This window comes from Neoarius graeffei, chromosome 17, assembly GCF_027579695.1.
Source record: "Neoarius graeffei isolate fNeoGra1 chromosome 17, fNeoGra1.pri, whole genome shotgun sequence".
NCBI classification, from domain to species: domain Eukaryota; kingdom Metazoa; phylum Chordata; class Actinopteri; order Siluriformes; family Ariidae; genus Neoarius; species Neoarius graeffei.
In genome coordinates, this window is record NC_083585.1 from 40027231 (window position 1) to 40047444 (window position 20214).

The window sequence follows — 20214 nt, forward strand, 5'->3', positions numbered from 1 at the left end:
ATTTTAGCAAACTGCAGACAAGCAGCAATGTTCTTTTTGGAGAGCAGTGGCTTTCTCCTTGCAACCCTGCCATGCACATCATTGTTGTTCAGTGTTCTCCTGATGGTGGACACATGAACATTAGCCAATGTGAGCAAGGCCTTCAGTTGCTTAGAAGTTACCCTGGGGTCCTTTGTGACCTCGCCGACTATTAAGGCCTCTGCATGCTCTTGCGACAAGGCTTTCGCAGATAGCTTTTCGCAGACAGTTGTAATTTATTGTTGAGCGGGGAGTTATAGGCGTGCCCGATGTTATTCACCGGCACAACGCAAGGGGGCGCGAAGTCGCTAGGAGTAGTTGGTGGGTGTAGTTAGTGGAGTGTTTATCCTCCAGTTACTTATAATGACTAGAACTTTTTTTTTTAATATAATGACTAGAACTGGAGTCGCACAGATGTACGTACTTCCTCAATCAACCGCTCTTCATGCTGCTCCATCTTCGCTCATGTTTTTAAAAATGCCGGTCGTGAAAACAAAACAAACCGGGAAAGTAGGGAAGTGGAAGTGCGTGTACAGCGGATGTAGAGTGGACCAATCAGAGCCCTCTTGTCTGCGGCGCTATCTGTGAGGCTTCTGCGGTGGTCACAATTTTTGGGAGGTGCACGCAGAGCGTCTGTGAAGGTGGGGGGGCTACGCAGACACTGTCTGCGACGCTATCTGCGAGGACTGGGTTGTCAGCATAAATTGGCCTTTACACGCCTTGCTCTTGGAGTGATCTTTGTTGGTCGACCACTCCTGGGGAGGGTAACGATGGTCTTGAATTTCCTCCATTTGTACACAGTCTGTCTGACTGTGGATTGGTGGAGTCCAAACTTTTTAGAGATGGTTCTGTAACCTTTTCCAGCCTGATGAGCATCAACAACGCTTTTTCTGAGGTCCTTAGAAATCTTCTTTGGTCGTGCCATGTTACACTTCCACAAACGTGTTGTGAAGATCAGACTTTGATAGATCCCTGTTGTTTAAATAAAACAGGGTGCCCACTCACACCTGATTTGTCATCCCATTGATTGAAAACACCCGACTCTAATGTCACCTTCAAATTAACTGCTAATCCTAGAGGTTCACATACTTTTGCCACTCATAGATATGTAATATTGGATCATTTTCCTCAATAAATAAATGACCAAGTATAATATTTTTGTCTCATTTGTTTAACTGGGTTCTCTTTATCTACTTTTAGGACTTGTATGAAAATCTGATGTTGTTTTAGGTCATATTTATGCAGAAATATAGAAAATTCTAAAGGGTTCACAAACTTTCAAGCACCACTCTGTGTGTGTGTGTGTGTGTGTGTGCGTGCGTGTCTTGAAACTAAGGGGCTTAAAGCAAAGGATACTGTCAAAAACCTTGGTGTCCTTATTGACAGCGAATTTAACTTCAACAGTCATATGAAAGTGGTAAAAAAGTCTGCATTCTATCACCTAAAAAACATTTCTAAACTCAGGGGTCTCATGTCAAAACATGATCTAGAAAAACTTATTCATGCTTTCATCTCCAGTAGGGTTGATTACTGCAATAGCCTTTTCACAGGTCTTCCAAAAAAGACCATCAAAGAGCTTCAACTAATCCAAAATGCAGCAGCAAGGGTTCTTACAAGAACAAAAAGGGTAGTCCATATCACTCCAATCCTAAGGTCTCTGCACTGGCTCCCAGTGAGCTATAGAATTGACTTTAAAGCACTACTTCTTCTATTTAAAACATTAAATGGGATGGGACCCAGCTACCTACTGGATATGTTTCAATTATATGCACCAACTAGGTCTCTAAGATCACAGGAGAAAAACTTGCTAGTAATACCAGCTGTCAAAACGAAGTGTGGTGAAGCAGCCTTTAGTTGCTCTGCTGCTAAGCTTTGGAACCAACTTCCAGATGATATCAAAAATGCTCTTACTGTTGTTAGTTTTAAATCCAGGCTCAAGACAAAGCTGTTTTCAGATGCTTTCACTTGATTAATTTTTACCTAAGTAATTAATTTCCTTTAACATAATTTCTTTTAATTTTGATTTTAATGATTTTACTTTATTTTAATTTCTTTTTAATCTTGGATTTTAATGATTTTACTTTTACTTTAATTTACTGTGATCCTCGTAGATTTTGTCTGCGGGACGATTTTTGGTGATCCTCGTAGATTTTGTCTGCGGGACGATTTTATTTGGTGATCCTTGTAGATTGTGTCTGCGGGACGATTTTTGGTGATCCTCGTGGAAGAGCCACGGGAAGAGCGCGCTTTATGAGTTAATCTCGAGGCTGATTCCTTTTTTGCATCTTATTTTATTTCTACTATTGTTTAATTCTTATTTTTCTTCCCCAATTATTTTATGTAATTTTATTTTCTATTGTTTACTGTTCTGCTTTTACTTCTGTAAAGCACATTGAACTGCCACTGTGTATGAAATGTGCTATATAAATAAACTTGCCTTGCCTATATATATATATATAAATAATATATATATATATATATATATATATATATATATATATTTTTTTTTTTTTTTTAAATATATATTTATATATTTTTTATATATATATATATATATATATATATATATATATATATATATATATATACACACACACACACACACACAACCCCGATTCCAAAAAAGTTGGGACAAAGTACAAATTGTAAATAAAAACGGAATGCAATAATTTACAAATCTCAAAAACTGATATTGTATCCACAATAGAACATAAACAACATATCAAATGTCGAAAGTGAGACATTTTGAAATTTCATGCCAAATATTGGCTCATTTGAAATTTCATGACAGCAGCACATCTCAAAAAAGTTGGGACAGGGGCAATAAGAGGCTGGAAAAGTTCAAGGTACAAAAAAAAAGAACAGCTGGAGGACCAAATTGCAACTCATTAGGTCAATAGCAATAGGTCATTAACATGACTGGGTATAAAAAGAGCATCTTGGGGTGGCAGCGGCTCTCAGAAGTAAAGATGGGAAGAGGATCACCAATCCCCCTAATTCTGCGCCGACAAATAGTGGAGCAATATCAGAAAGGAGTTCAACAGTGTAAAATTGCAAAGAGTTTGAACATATCATCATCTACAGTGCATAATATCATCAAAAGATTCAGAGAATCTGGAAGAATCTCTGCGCGTAAGGGTCAAGGCCAGAAAACCATACTGGGTGCCCGTGATCTTCGGGCCCTTAGACGGCACCGCATCACATACAGGCATGCAGTATTGGAAATCACAAAATGGGCTCAGGAATAGTTCCAGAGAACATTATCTGTGAACACAATTCACCGTGCCATCCGCCGTTGCCAGCTAAAACTCTATAGTTCAAAGAAGAAGCCGTATCTAAACATGATCCAGAAGCACAGACGTCTTCTCTGGGCCAAGGCTCATTTAAAATGGACTGTGGCAAAGTGGAAAACTGTTCTGTGGTCAGGCGAATCAAAATTTGAAGTTCTTTATGGAAATCAGGGACGCCGTGTCATTCGGATTAAAGAGGAGAAGGACGACCCAAGTTGTTATCAGCGCTCAGTTCAGAAGCCTGCATCTCTGATGGTATGGGGTTGCATTAGTGCGTGTGGCATGGGCAGCTTACACATCTGGAAAGACACCATCAATGCTGAAAGGTATATCCAGGTTCGAGAGCAACATATGCTCCCATCCAGACGACATCTCTTTCAGGGAAGACCTTGTATTTTCCAACATGACAATGCCAAACCACATACTGCATCAATTACAGCATCATGGCTGCGTAGAAGAAGGGTCCGGGTACTGAACTGGCCAGCCTGCAGTCCAGATCTTTCACCCATAGAAAACATTTGGTGCATCATAAAACAGAAGATACGACAAAAAAGACCTAAGACAGTTGAGCAACTAGAATCCTACATTAGACAAGAATGGGTTACCATTCCTATCCCTAAACTTGAGCAACTTGTCTCCTCAGTCCCCAGACATTTACAGACTGTTGTAAAGAGAAAAGGGGATGTCTCACAGTGGTAAACATGGCCTTGTCCCAACTTTTTTGAGATGTGTTGTTGTCATGAAATCTAAAATCACCTAATTTTTCTCTTTAAATGATACATTTTCTCAGTTTAAACATTTGATATGTCATCTATGTTCAATTCTGAATAAAATATGGAATTTTGAAACTTCCACATCATTGCATTCCGTTTTTATTTACAATTTGTACTTTGTCCCAACTTTTTTGGAATCGGGGTTGTGTGTGTGTGTATATAAGTGCTGTCAAGCGATTAAAATATTTAATCGCGATTAATGTCGCGACTGTCATAGTTAACTCGTGATTAATCGGAATTTAATCGCACATTTTTGTCACATGAAAAACCATTGTAATTCTCTTACCAAAATTAAAAAGTGAATGGGCTTGTTCTGTACCAATGTTTCTTATTGCAAAGCATAACATGTCTTGACACAGCCACTGCAAACTGAAACCTAAGCTGAGCACCGTGGCTCTTCGTCCCGAGACTAACAAGAGAACCATGAGTGAAGTGATCTACTGCTTGAGTTAGTCTATCAGAGAGACAGGTTACACAGTGACGGTAGGCTTGACATGCTTGATTATAATATAAAGTACACTATTATATTAACTTTAAGTTGTTCGTTGATAAATATTGCATTGAATCTGATCTTTACTGTTTCAGCTCACTTAACACATTTTGTACTTTTACACTTTCTGCCTGTTGATGCGTCGCGCTGTCCAATCAGAGGCGGCCAAATTTGCATATTACAGGAAGGATTTCTGGGATAGCATTGAGTTTACAGTTCAGAGGGATCTGGCTTCTTTAGACGCTGTCTTCTTAAAACTGAATAAATATTTAAAAAGAGCCAAATGAGCCAGTCTTTTGAACGGCTCTTTTCAAAGAACGGATCACAAAGATGCGGATCCCATCAAAGAGCCATAAATCCCATCTCTACTAGCGCGCCCTGCCCGCGCTGGTTCTTTGAGGGAGCAGGGCCGAGGACTCTGGCTGTGCGGGGCGTGGCTAGCTGCTATCGTTTTTCTAAGCAAAGTCTCTGTTCCAAGTTCCTGGCAGTTTCAAAAGCTTATGAAAAACCTACATCATGTCACAGAGCGTTAATCTCGCGATAAAAAAAAATTATCGCCGTTAAAATTGAGTCAAGTTAACGCGTTAATAACGCGACATTTTTGACAGCACTAAAATATATATATTATATATATATATATATATATATATATATATATATATATATATATGGTGGTGTAGTGGTTAGCGCTGTCGCCTCACAGCAAGAAGGTCCGGGTTCGAGCCCCGTGGCCGGCGAGGGCCTTTCTGTGCGGAATTTGCATGTTCTTCCCGTGTCCGCGTGGGTTTCCTCCGGGTGCTCCGGTTTCCCCCACAGTCCAAAGACATGCAGGTTAGGTTAACTGGTGACTCTAAATTGACCGTAGGTGTGAATGTGAGTGTGAATGGTTGTCTGTGTCTATGTGTCGGCCCTGTGATGACCTGCTGACTTGTCTAGGGTGTACCCCGCCTTTCGCCCATAGTCAGCTGGGATAGGCTCCAGCTTGCCTCCGACCTTCTAGAAGGATAAAGTGGCTAGAGCTAATAATAATAAGTTAAATTTATATAGCGCCTTTCAAAAAAAACCCAGGACGCTTTACAATTATAAACAAAAGAAAAAATAAATAAATAAATAAAAAGTAAAAAAAGTCCACCAAGTAGGGGTCAGGATGTAATTCCCGTGGTGTAGCAGCCACAGTCCCACCAAAACGCGCACGAAAACAAGTCCCACATCTCCAGCAGTGACGCCGCCAGCAACACCGCTCAACACCATGCCATGGATCCACAAAGCGAGCAGAGAAGCTCCGCCACGCAGAGCGCTGGTGTGTTCCAAACCGCCTGCACAGCCGCCGCGGCACCACTGAGCAACATCGCTCGGAACATCACGCCGAGCGTTAAAGCACAGAACGCTGGACAACCATGATGTAAAATGAGCAACGAGCTCACTGCAGTCCACAGCTGGGAGCGCAGGCATCACCCACGGCGAACCAAGGCCTGGAGGGAACCGACGCCCAAAACTGGGTCCGGAGCTACACCACAACTGGCGGACAAAACACTCAAACAAACATCATACTACACAAACACAGAAAAAAAAATAGAAAAAGAAATATAAAATAAAATAAAGAAGCTCCGGTGAGAAGCGGCAGCCAGAACGCGCACGACGTACTCTCAACCGGAAACGAAAAAAAAAAAAGAGGAGCTAATAAAATAAATAAATATATATATATATATGTGTGTATATATATATACAGTGGGGCAAAAAAGTATTGTCAGTCACTAATTGTGCAAGTTCTCCCACTTAAAAAGATGAGAGAGGCCTGTAATTTTCATCATAGGTATACCTCAACTATGAGAGACAAAATGAGAAAAAAAATCCAGAAAATCACTCTGTGATTTTTAAATTATTTGTTTGCAAATTATGGTGGAAAATAAGTATTTGGTCAATAACAAAAGTTCATCTCAATACTTTCTTATATACCCTTTGTTGGCAATGACAGAGGTCAAACGTTTTCTGTAAGTCTTCACAAGGTTTTCACACACTGTTGCTGGTATTTTGGCCCATTCCTCCATGCAGATCTCCTCTAGAGCAGTGATGTTTTGGGGCTGTCGCTGGGCAACATGGACTTTCAACTCCCTCCAAAGATTTTCTATGGGGTTGAGATCTGGAGACTGGCTAGGCCACTCCAGGACCTTGAAATGCTTCTTACGAAGCCACTCCTTCATTGCCCGGGCGGTGTGTTTGGGATCATTGTCATGCTGAAAGACCCAGCCACGTTTCATCTTCAATGCCCTTGCTGATGGAAGGAGGTTTTCACTCAAAATCTCACGATACATGGCCCCATTCATTCTTTCCTTTACACGGATCAGTCGTCCTGGTCCCTTTGCAGAAAAACAGCCCCAAAGCATGATGTTTCCACCCCCATGCTTCACAGTAGGTATGGTGTTCTTTGGATGCAACTCAGCATTCTTTCTCCTCCAAACACAAGTTGAGTTTTTACCAAAAAGTTCTATTTTAGTTTCATCTGACCATATGACATTCTCCCAATCCTCTTCTGGATCATCCAAATGCTCTCTTGCAAACTTCAGACGGGCCTGGACATGTACTGGCTTAAGCAGGGGGACACGTCTGGCACTGCAGGATTTGAGTCCCTGGCGGCGTAGTGTGTTACTGATGGTAGCCGTTGTTACTTTGGTCCCAGCTCTCTGTAGGTCATTCACTAGGTCCCCCCGTGTGGTTCTGGGATTTTTGCTCACCGTTCTTGTGATCATTTTGACCCCATGGGGTGAGATCTTGCGTGGAGCCCCAGATCGAGGCAGATTATCAGTGGTCTTGTATGTCTTCCATTTTCTAATAATTGCTCTCACAGTTGATTTCTTCACACCAAGCTGCTTACCTATTGCAGATTCAGTCTTCCCAGCCTGGTGCAGGTCTACAATTTTGTTTCTGGTGTCCTTTGACAGCTCTTTGGTCTTGGCCATAGTGGAGTTTGGAGTGTGACTGTTTGAGGTTGTGGACAGGTGTCTTTTATACTGATAACGAGTTCAAACAGGTGCCATTAATACAGGTAACGAGTGGAGGACAGAGGAGCCTCTTAAAGAAGTTGTTACAGGTCTGTGAGAGCCAGAAATCTTGCTTGTTTGTAGGTGACCAAATACTTATTTTACCGAGGAATTTACCAATTAATTCATTAAAAATCCTATAATGTGATTTCCTGGATTCTTTCCCCCCATTCTGTCTCTCATAGTTGAAGTGTACCTATGATGAAAATTACAGGCCTCTCTCATCTTTTTAAGTGGGAGAACTTGCACAATTGGTGGCTGACTAAATACTTTTTTGCCCCACTGTGTACACACACACACACACACACACACGTGTGTGTGTGTGTGTGTGTGTATATATATATATATATATATATATATATATATATATATATATATATATTATATGTGTATATGTGTGTATATATATATATATATCAGTAGCGGCTGGCTTTTGTGAAAGTGAGGGAGGAAGGAATGCTTGGTTGAAGGTCACGGGCCCCAATGCGACCGCACCTGCTGGACCGGCTATAGTTACACGCACGGGTTGAGTTGATAATAGTTGAAAAACCTATCATTTTAACGGGGTGTGTACACTTTTTATAGCTGCTGTACACATTACTTTCAGGTGTTCAACACATCTTTCTCTTTCAAAATTCTCTCAAAATCTTCCGTATTTAATGAAGCAAACCTGGCGGCCATGTTTGTAGCTCAGCCCATGGAAGGGTTTTGCAAGCAAAACATTCACCACGTCCTCTGTTTCCATTACTTTATTCGTAGAATATCTATAACATAGTCAATCCACTTCCACCTCGCCGTTCTCACTCTGACTGCCAGTCACCGGATCTAGAAGTTAAGTTTGATAAGATAACCCCTCCCCCCAGGCAGCTAAGGCCTCTACTTATTGGTTCATTGCGCAACGAGGGCTGCAGCCTATTGGTTGATATTTTGTAGCACTTGTCAGATCTCTTAGCTAGTCCCACCCTCTTAGAGGAGGATTTTCCTCCTCTCTCTCATTGAAGTCTATGTTAACCACGAGCCGCCAGTGCCGGAGACTGTTTGAATCGGAGTGAATGGGAGCCGAAGGGAGGAAGATCCTCCGTGCAGTAATTTCTAATAGCGAGCGATAGGGGGTGCTAATGTAATTTCACCCAGAGAAACGAATATAATGTACATGTCGTATTTGGCAGTAAAATAGTAATATTCAAGGACAGCAATTCATTAAATTGGTCAAGACAATTTCAACTTTTTATTCTTAGAATTTTTAAGGAGGATCTTCCTCCCTCTCCTCACTGGAGAAGCCACCTGTGATACACACACAGACACGAACGTGTGTGTAGATGTTTTGCAGTATAAAAAAGCAAGTTCAGAACTGTCCCTCTTAGTTGTGAGTCACTGGATGTGAAAAGGACGTAATTAGGGGCAATCAAAGGTAATAAAGTGACTAACTATCAAAAGTGAACTGACATTCTGATGGGACGAGAAACATTCGATCCATTATAAACTACTTTGTTAAAAGCCTCACATGTTTTTGTATTGGCTGTATGTCTGGGCATTTCCTGTATTCTAGTATCTCATGTCTGACCTTAACTTTACCCTCAGAAGGCTTTGTGCTTTAGTAACGCTAGAGGGTGAGTTCTTGAACTTAAAGTATTTCTCAGAGGAATTTTCAAGGAATCACTCAGACCACCTCAATAGCACCTCACTGAACAATTATTTTGGAGGGAGCAGTACGTTTACATGATTCCTACACTTTGACATATGGGGCAGGGGGAATTCTCAGTGAGCACAAAGACATAAAAAAAGACATCTTTGCTGATGGGTTAGTTAAATGTCTAGATCTGGACTGAATGTTTTTAATACATCTTTATGAAGTCATAAAAAAGATGACTGCTTGATTTGAAACTTAACGTAAAAACAAATTATGATCAGAGCAGACTACCAATTCAGGAAGACTCACCCAGGCAGGCATTCGCCACACACAGCATTGCTGGTGCTGGAGCAATTGGCTTTCTGGAAACGGTTGAGGTCGGCACAGTCAAGGCAGGGTTTACACTTCTGCGAACTTTGGTCCTCTTTGAAGCGGCTAGCTTTGCAGGGCACACAATGGGCATCCTCTCCATAGCCGAAGCCACATTCCTGCAGGGATTAACGGAAGATATCCCACCGGTGAGAAAGGCCAGAGGAGAGAAGAAGGGGGGTTAGAGACTACAAAAAAGTGTCAATGTGGACTAACAAGAGTCTGCAGTGAAATAATGATCCTGGTGTGTGTGAGATCTCCACATGAACAAAAGCCGTCCTTCTTTTCATACTCCATGGTACACTGGCAATAATCTCCCTGACTCTCTCAGGATCCATGGGCAGCCTTCTGCTCTGGGGCCAATGAAAGACTAGGCATTATAATGAGAAAGGCCCATGGGGATGCCTATTGTTGGTTTATTGCGAGGTTATTGTGCAAGGGTCCCTTCATCTTAAGCAAAGTCTCTTTGAGAGGGAGGATTTCGCCACTGAAGACAAAGGGAGTGGTTGTTTATAGATCAGAGGTGGCATTAGTATGTGAAGAAAATCTGAGAGACATGTCTGGTGATTTACTTTTAATGGCAGATAGCCTACAGCTGAAGAATCCCATAGATATGTTTATGGATACAAGATCCATAATTAGAGTGAGAGCGCAGTTTGGGGGTTATCAGAGTCTCACCACAGAATCATAGTTATAGATAGACATGTTTCCTATGTCTGGAAATGTTGTTAAAGCATGTTCTTTGGAGGACCAGTTTTCAAAACACAGGTTAAGACCGCAACTAGCAAAAGTGAAACGGTCAACTACAAACTTGTCATCATTTTGCTTCAACCACGATGAAAGACTTAACTTGTTCAGCCTGATTTTGATTTCCTTGACCCTGAGGTTTCTCTAATTTGGTCATGACATTTTGTGATGAGATGATGTAACTAAACTATGCTGACACTAAAATTTAAACAGACGTCTTAAGTATCCTGTAATCATGGTCAATCCAAACAGTTTGTATCTCATCCACTTCACAAAAAAGCATAACTTCTAAAAGCTAACTGACCAGATTTAATGTAGGACTTGTTCTGCACATTAATCATATTCCACCTTCATGAGTGAACTGTGCTTTCACATATTTCTCTATTAGAAACTATAGAATGGAGTTTCTGAATGGCTGCGACGTGAGGAGAGTAGGAATTGGTCATTCGGGACAATATGGTGAAAATGTGTTATGGAGATGTTTACAAAAACAGTAAAACACTGCCGTGGCATAAATCTGAAATAATCCATTTATAAATCTGAACAAGGATTTTTAGGCTTATAAAAATGGCATTTGCTTGTAAATCTTTTGTGGCCAAATCAAAAAGACTGAATGAGCAGAACATATCTTCCATTCCATATAAAATGTGCCATATTTCTTGATAGTTTATGTTTTGGGATGTGTCATGATGCCTTAAGTGTCTTGTAATCATGGTCAATCCAAACAGTTTGTATCTTGTCCACTTCATGAAAAACACAGGCTTATGCCAAAAGCTAACTGACCAGAACTGGTGTAGGACTTGGTCTACACATTTCACCATTAATCATCTTCCGTATTCATGATTGAACTATGTTTTCATATATTTCTGTATTAAAACCTACTAAATGGAACCCTTGAGAGGCTGAAATGTAAGGCCAGTAGAAATGTGACTGTTGGGGTGTGTGTGTGTGTGTGTGTCTTTAACCATGTTTTCACAATGGACAATATTAATTACCATATTGTTGTAGAAGTGTCGATTCCCAAGGTAGTGTGAAAAAAGCCTATTATATAAGTAGTATAACATGATGGAGCATGATGTTATAGAAAAATAATCAGCAGCATTGTGGTGTGAAGCAGAGTTAATTTACCACTCCAAAAAAGGTGATAATTTTTCTTTAACAGCACATACTGGAGTGTTTTACATTTGCCAAGCAATTTGTCAATGATTTTAATTAAAATATAGAATGCCACATCATACATTTTTAACAATTTAAAGCTTATATACTGCTTATAAAGCTTATACTTGTGGAGTGTTATATATACAGATATATATAAAGAGAGATAGTATAGTTGTTTCCATTGCAGAGAATAGTTCATCAACAGAGCCACAAATTGTGAATCATTATTAAATGCCTCTGGTATAATTGCTGATAAAGAGATGTAGGAATTCAGTATTGCTATTAAATGTCTGTTGGTCTGTGATTCTAAACTGAAAATGTTCTTCATACATTCAAAGTGAACTGTAAAGTTCATTGAAATCCTATCACTAAACACGGCAGCGGTTTCCACGTTCCAGCGGACGTGAATAACTGAGAGAAAAGTAAAAGGAGCTCTGTGGCATGACATCAGTCAGTAGCTTTGTCTCATCCGGCTGCCCTTTCTCCAGTGAGAGCACATTTCAGCCTCACCACCACACAGAGCTGCATTACACACACAGCTCATATATCATTAACTTGAAGGTCAATGTCAAACTGTGGCCTTCTCTCTCCACCCAGATACTGTTTCCCATCCTGGACACACACGGGGCTCTGAATGTGGGCACAGATTCCTGGCCTGTCAGATAGAGTAAACGATGGGAGCTTTGCCCTGAACCCATGCCAGAAGACAAGGAATCAGACATTTTTCTGCCTCTGCAGCCAAGAAGCCCAATTTGGCCTTCTTGGCATGGAGCGGCCCAACAAAACACACAGGCGGAGGTGTTAGATCACAATGGCGGCTGTTGCTGCCTGCCTGTCCCATATAAGGCCTTCCTCTTCAATGGGGCATTACAGCTAACTGTGGAAAAGGGAGGGAGGGCTGGACAACAAAGAGAGAGGAAAGAAAACAAGCATAGCCCAGCTCTGTTTGTGGGCACCATGCCATCATTGGGGAGATAACCAGCAGCAAGTCTGGAACCACTCTGACTTGTCTTTTTAGAGCTTTCATGCGGCATTGAGAAGGGGCTTGGACAGTTTACTGGCCTCAGAATCAAAGGTTATGTAAAGGAATCTAGATGAAGGAATGTCGACATGGAACTTTTTGGTTATGATGGATCTGTATATAATACAGGAACGCCATGAAAATAAATCATCTCATTCAGACTGTCATGCATAAAACCTTTGAGCAAATAGCTAAAAAAATATAATTTTTTTTTAATATAAAACCTGCTCTAGGTCAAGATATGGTTGAATGTTTTCCAGCTAAAAACCTTTTTCACATACACCACCTCCTATCAGCTCAGAACAATCTTGGCACTCTCCAAATCAACATCCGCAAGATACCATTCTGCTCCTGTCTTGACATCTGATTTTAGTGAAGATGTCGAGCAAAAAAAAAAAAACAACAACAGAGAAGTAGGGCAATGTAAGAGAAAACTGGGTGAAGCATGAGCATGTTCAGACACACCAATGTTTAAAGGGTTTTTATTCAGGCCCTGGAGAATTCTCCAACTCCCTCAATTACTGAAAAACCTGTCAATTTACATGCCTTCTCAAAGAGCTTGAGGGTGAACTTTGATCGAGTCGCGAAGCTTTTTTTTTTTTAATTGCTTTAATTTTTATCTTAATCTGCCATAATGAGCCAAAATGGCATGTGAATTAAAGTAGAGCGGTGTTCTTAAACTGGTGGATCTTTTTTTTTAGAGAGGATTCTGAGTACAGTGGTTCAGAGTTCTTGAAACAGATGCAGGAATGAAATATGTTTATGAAATGTGTTATGATGTAATAGTTCTTATCAGAACATCTGCAGGACTCTGATGAAACACAGGTGGAATGTGAGTTCTTCCAAAATTTATTCTATTTAGAAAGAAAGGTCCTTTGTATACTTAAGGATTAGAGACATACGCTATTGTAATGTTCTAGTGTTCCCCCAGATGTTCAAATGAATAATGCTGAAGGCTTATCATATTAAAAACCATATACATATAATCTTAGTATATAATCTTAATTCTTATCTTATAAATAAGACTGATAAAAGAGCAGTGCATGCTATGATCTATGATGGGGCATTTATTTTCCTGTAACATCATGACTCATTGTGTTTATTCCTCTTATACCACAAATTTGCCAATACTAAAATGCTTCATTTATTAAGGAATGAAACTTTGTATATCTGATGCGTTTACATTTATGGTTAATGCTGTGGAAAACCGGTTCCTATTATCATTTCCATAATAGCAGCTAAAAACAGTCATTCCCTCACCAGCCTCTCATTTTTCTCTCTCTCGAAGTTAATAAGACAAAAAAAAATGCAGCTTGTCATTTTACCAAGAAACTGAAAAGCCCACTGTCCTGTAGACTTCGCGGTGTCTGAAAACTTAAACGCAGAGCTTTAGAGTTAAATCTCAAACAGTTCAAAAAAGAACTTAAAACATATCTTTTTAGAATGGCTTATGAATAACTTATGATTTTACATATGTATATTTTTTAGACATTTATTTTAATTGTACACAGTCAATTTCGATTATTATTAGTGTAACACGCCATAGAGTGATAGATATGGCACTATATAAATTTGTCCATTTATTTACCTAGACTGTTACAAAGCACTGACATTGGAGACTGTGTCTAATACCACATTGTTTAAATCTGTTTATGTGGAAAGTCTGGCATACAAGTCCCATTTTTACTCCAGAAACAATCATGTATTAGAAGGAGCACATTAATATGAACTTGTGATTTGCCTTGCAGCTGGAACTACTGCCAGAGCTGCTGTTATAGAAAAGTAACACCTTCAGAGCTCATCTCATCTCATCATCTCTAGCCGCTTTATCCTTCTACAGGGTCGCTGGCAAGCTGGAGCCTATCCCAGCTGACTACGGGCGAAAGGCGGGGTACACCCTGGACAAGTCGCCAGGTCATCACAAGGCTGACACATAGACACAGACAACCATTCACACTCACATTCACACCTACGGTCAATTTAGAGTCACCAGTTAACCTAACCTGCATGTCTTTGGACTGTGGGGGAAACCGGAGCACCCGGAGGAAACCCACGCACCTTCAGATTACAAAATTAAAACATAACATGCATTATATGCTATATGTAAAATGCTTGTAGGAAAAAAAATGTTATTCATTCTTTCATCTTCAGTAACTGCTTTATCCTGATCAAGGTCATGGTGGATCCGGAGCCTATTCCAGGAACAGTGAGCAAGAGGCAGGGAAACACCCTGAATGGAACGGAAATCCATCACAGGGCACCATTCACACCTAGGAGCAACTTAGCAGAGTCATTCCACCTACTGGCATGCTTTTAAGATGTAGGAGGTAACTGGCAAACCCAGAGGAAACAGATGCATGGTGATCATGCAGAGAAACCCCACAGAGACCATAACATGTACTCAGGATCAAAACGGGGACCCTGGAGCGGTGTTGCTACCTGCTGCACCACCGCACAGCTCGGGGAAAAATCGTATGTTTTCATTCTTCTAAAAAAAAGCAATGTTAATTATCCTGTTTTGTCACAAACAAAACTGCAAAGCCAATTTTCAGGAAACTTTGAGCTGTATAATGATAATACATTTTTCTTCATATTCAGATGCTTGTGCGGCACGGTGGTGTAGTGGTTCGCGTTGTCGCCTCACAGAAAGAAGGTCCGGGTTCGAGCCCCGTGGGTGGCGAGGGCCTTTCTGTGTGGAGTTTGCATGTTCTCCCCGTGTCTGCGTGGGTTTCCTCCGGGTGCTCCGGTTTCCCCCACAGTCCAAAGACATGCAGGTTAGGTTAACTGGTGACTCTAAATTGACCGTAGGTGTGAATGGTTGTCTGTGTCTATGTGTCAGCCCTGTGATGACCTGGCGACTTGTCCAGGGTGTACCCCGCCTTTCGTCCGTAGTCAGCTGGGATAGGCTCCAGCTTGCCTGCGACCCTGTAAAACAGGATAAAGCGGCTAGAGATAATGAGAATGAGAGATTCAGATGCTTCCTTCACATAAAACTTTACTTATCTGTAAACCCAGTTGGTATTGTGGTGGGGGGAAAAAACTCTCTCATGCCCCTTATCTTAACTTATAAGCTTATGATTTACCACCCAAGGAACAGCAATTTCTCTTTACAAGGGTGACAACATAAAAAATGGCTTTTCAAAATGAAGACAAAAACAACAGAATCAGATGAGACCCAGGCGTATGGGTGTAACCGTTTAAAGCATGACCAACACTCTACAAAGAACGGCAATGTTTTATCTTCTCTCTTCAAGGAGGAAGCAGTAAATAATTGAGTAGGACGCACTATTCAAAGCACTGACGTCCCATCTATAAAGCTGTATTTTTCTATGGGCCTATTTAGTAGGGGACTCTTTCATAAAACTTCTGAAACATCATAAACTTCAAGACATTAATTTAGTGAATTATTCTCTTTTTTTTATAACCATTTTCCCTCAGTGGCTCCAAGTTCCGGGACCACACATGTTTAACAAACACATTCACTGACCACTTTAATAGGAACTTGTTCTTAATTCTAAGATTCCTGTTCTTGGCTGGCAGGAGTGGAACCCAATGTGATCTTCTGCTGTTGCACGCTGAGATGCTTTTCTGCTCACCACAGTTTATATGAGTTACTATATCCTTCCTGGCAGCTCAAACCAATCTGGCCATTTTCCTCTGACCTCTCTTACCAACTCTCGTTTCCACCCACAGAACTGTTGCTCACTCAATGTTTTTTGTTTTTCACACCATTCTGTGTAAACTCTAGAGACTGTTGTGTGTGAAAATTCCAGGAGATCAGCAGTTTCTGAAATACTCAAACCAGTCCATCTGGCTCAAACCAACACCCATGCCACAGTGAAAGAAAGTCACACTTTGAGATCACAATTTTTCGCATTCTGATGTTTGAACTGAACATTAACTCAAGCTCCTGATTTCTATCTGCATGATTTTATGCACTGTGCTGCTGTCAAGTGATTGGCTGATTAGATAACGGCATAAAACAGCAAGCGTATGGGTGTACCTATTTAAGTGGTCAATGAGTGTATGTTGAACAGTTTCCCAATCTTGTTGAGTATTTTTTTTTTTCAATTATTCATAAGAGGTGCAACGTTATTTGGCACGTGCCTGGAGCAAGTTTTATGATATCTTATTGTGCACTAAAATTCTGTTCATTTTGAATTTGTAAAACATAGTCGATGATTGTCTAATCCAAAAGTAATTTGAAACTTCTCTAATAAGCAAATAAACAGTTTCAACAAATAACACTGTGTTATCTCCGTGTCATGGTAGAGGACAAGAACCAGAGCAACATGACAAACCTTTGATAGTTCTTGTCCGGCATCACACTGCCTGCAGGCAATGCAGTTCCCGAACTGATCCTTGTACTCCTGCTCCCTACATGCTCTTCTTTCCTCTGCCATTATGGCAACCTGAGACAGATATAAAACACAATCTCCTATGGCTAAGAATTCCAACACTTCAACACAGCATATCAAAGCTCTTATATGGATCATTTCCATGCTGTGTTAAATCCTAGAGGAATACTGTCATGACACCAACTCCTGCATCCTGAGTAAGGATCAAAAACTTTCTGTTAACAGGCACCAAAAACTGAATCCACATTTAATACAAATCTTTAACCCGTCACCTTTTGGGGCTTTTTACCTATTTGATTGACTTCATATACTGTATGTGTTAAAAGTTCTCTTTCACTGGCTAGCTTTAATGTAAATCAGAGTGTTTCAGCTGTGTGAAACCTACCAGTAATAAGTGCAGGACAGTTATCTTCAGAAGAGGAAAGCAGCCGAGTCGCGATGCCAGAGTCATGCTGAAGTTCTCCTGTGAAATTGAAGTAAGAGTCAAGAAATGAACATAACTCCAGTATGTTACAGGATCCAAATGTATATAAGCCATATATAAATAAATATACATTTTCCTCTACATAATATACATGGAGGATATTACACAGTGGCATGAAGATACGAAGTTTATCTTTGCATGGTGAATGGCAAAGCTCACTCAAGATATATTTTTCGACACGAGAAGATAAACTTCATATGTTCACACCACCGTGTAATGTTCTTTATATTCTATGGACACATCCACAAAAAAACATGCAAGTTAATGAAAAGAAGTTTAATTTTGAACCGGTTCCCTATTTTGATAATGTGCGTCTACTGTAGTCTGCAGGAAAACACTGGGGGTGACATCACTGGAGTGAAATATCAGGAAATATGTCACTCAGATCCACAATGTATTTCATATGAAAAATGCGAGTTTTTCAACACGAGAAGATAAACTTCATATCTTCAAGCCAGCATGTGATTTTCTTTTTATTATACAGATACATTCACAAACAAAAAGTACCCAAATTTATCAAAACAATTCATCCAATATATGACATGGTTATAGTTCTCAATGTCCCAGATATAGTTTGTATGAAAAATATCTTTTACTGGTGTATTACCCAATAAAACACTCTCTTGTCTATGTAATATATAAACAATGTTATATGTTAACATATACAGAATATACATAGTAATGCCAACTTTAATATTTGGGTTATGTCACTGCAAAATGAGTCCAGTATAACAAAACTTATTCTGTGACATAGCAATTTGAAATGAGAGTCCATGAAAAAATGACTCACATAGTTGTTGTTTTTTTATTTTCCTCTAAATACATTCCTTGATCTATAATGCATCAATCAGCAAAATATCAGATTGTAAAACAAAGTATAAATATAACTTTGGAGTCCAAATAAACATGTGCTATATGCATTCATTTCAATTTCCCACATCATAAAGTTTGCAGCTGATTTTCTCCAAACTTTTTCTGTTAAGATGATGACGCCTTAAACATTTTCGCTAATTTCTCTGGATTCCCTGCACCCAGTGTAACAAATTATGATAATTATCTTGTTTTAAAGTTAGATTTAGACTGTCTAATAAAGCAACTTTTTTTTTTTAAATGAATAGACTCATTTTATGGTGGCACGGTGGTGTAGTGGTTAGCGCTGTCGCCTCACAGCAAGAAGGTCCGGGTTCGAGCCCCGTGGCCGGCGAGGGCCTTTCTGTGCGGAGTTTGCATGTTCTCCCCGTGTCCGCGTGGGTTTCCTCCGGGTGCTCCGGTTTCCCCCACAGTCCAAAGACATGCAGGTTAGGTTAACTGGTGACTCTAAATTGAGCGTAGGTGTGAGTGTGAATGGTTGTCTGTGTCTCTGTGTCAGCCCTGTGATGACCTGGCGACTTGTCCAGGGTGTACCCCGCCTTTCGCCCGTAGTCAGCTGGGATAGGCTCCAGCTTGCCTGCGACCCTGTAGAACAGGATAAAGCGGCTAGAGATAATAAGATGAGATGAGATGAGACTCATTTTACGCTGACGTGCTCCATTCCAATAAAGGTCAAACCATATGAAAATATTCATATTCTGCACCAGAAGTTTCAGAGAAACTATGAAAATCATGAAATGCATACAGTAATAAAATGATTTTGAAACCCTTCATGTTTGCATAGAGCTCGTATGGCTGACACTTTTATCCAAATCCAGAGGATACACAGGGTGAAGGGTTCTGCTCCAGAACCTAAAGGAATAATGATATTCTGTGATTGTACTGAGATGCAAAATAAATTAAAACAAACACACGTTGAGCATTCTAGCCCACCTGTGACGTCATGTATTTTAAAGCAGGATATGACTGTAAATCCAAAAGTGTTCATTTGACTATTTCTGTTAGAAAGGTTTAACAAAAACACAGTTAATAAAATCAGTGGAAGTGTCCTGATGACTGATTTGTCGCCTTACCACAAGTGATAGAGTTCAGTTTGATCACAGAAACCAAGTGCAGTCCGGGAGGATCTTTCAGTATCTTCACTCGCTCATTTCTTCCTCCGCAGTGTGTGTGTGTGTGTGTGTGTGCCGCGCCGGATCCAACACGGGCTCCGTGTTCAGATCAAAGCCAGCGTGCCTGCGATCAAACAGACCCTTGTAATCTGATCTCCGAACAGCGCGCTCATCAAAGCTCTCAGCAGGGCGCTTCACACTGAGCTCAGGCGCACTGCTGCATCTTTCCCCAAGTTTTCATCCTGAAAAGATATAGAGACCAATTCATGCGTGTGATCCATGTAAGCTCCTAGCTCGTCCCTGTGTTCTTGTGATCCTAGTTGAGTTTGTGAGGTTTTGGCTGTGTGATGATGATGCGGCTCTGAAATCCTCGCTCATCTGCGCACTCTACAGGCGCCGTGACGTCATGTCGAGCGCTGCGATGCGATTGGCTGACCGAAACTTTGTTTCACAGAAAAACTTTGATGTGTAACTGTACATTACATTCAGCAGACGCGCTTATCCAGACCAGAGCGACGTACGACATACCCAGAGCAGCCTTGTTCAAAGGCACGTTAGCCATTCTGGCTGGTTTAGGGAATCGAACCGGCAACCTTTCGGCCCCAAAGCTGCTTCTCAAACCGTTAGGCTCCCCTAACTATGGCGTCCTACTAGATATACCTTCTTACCAGGCTTACTGTTGTACCGAATTAATCAGAGCAGCTCGTCAACCGTTCCTAATCCAGCCATCCATTATCTGTAGTCGCTTATCCTGTCCTACAGGGTCGTAGGCAAGCTGGATCCTATCCCAACTGACTATGGGTACACCCTGGACAAGTCGCCAGGTCATCACAGGGCTGACACACAAAGACAAACA

General features: G+C 40.7%; 1 protein-coding gene across 2 annotated transcripts in view; it reads right to left on the bottom strand.

Moving 5' to 3' along the window:
• tnfrsf19 (tumor necrosis factor receptor superfamily, member 19) overlaps positions 1–19734 on the bottom strand; it is a 33457-nt gene extending 13723 nt beyond the window's left edge. For both annotated transcript variants that reach the window (XM_060944190.1, XM_060944189.1), the window contains exons 1-4: positions 19320–19734; positions 17278–17355; positions 16836–16946; positions 9549–9727 (exon numbers count right to left, since the gene is read on the bottom strand). In XM_060944190.1, the coding sequence (XP_060800173.1) occupies positions 9549–9727; positions 16836–16946; positions 17278–17343 (356 nt within the window). In that variant the 5' untranslated portion in view covers positions 17344–17355; positions 19320–19734. The remainder of the gene's footprint in view (positions 1–9548; positions 9728–16835; positions 16947–17277; positions 17356–19319) is intronic.
• Between the last annotated feature and the right edge of the window lie 480 nt (positions 19735–20214).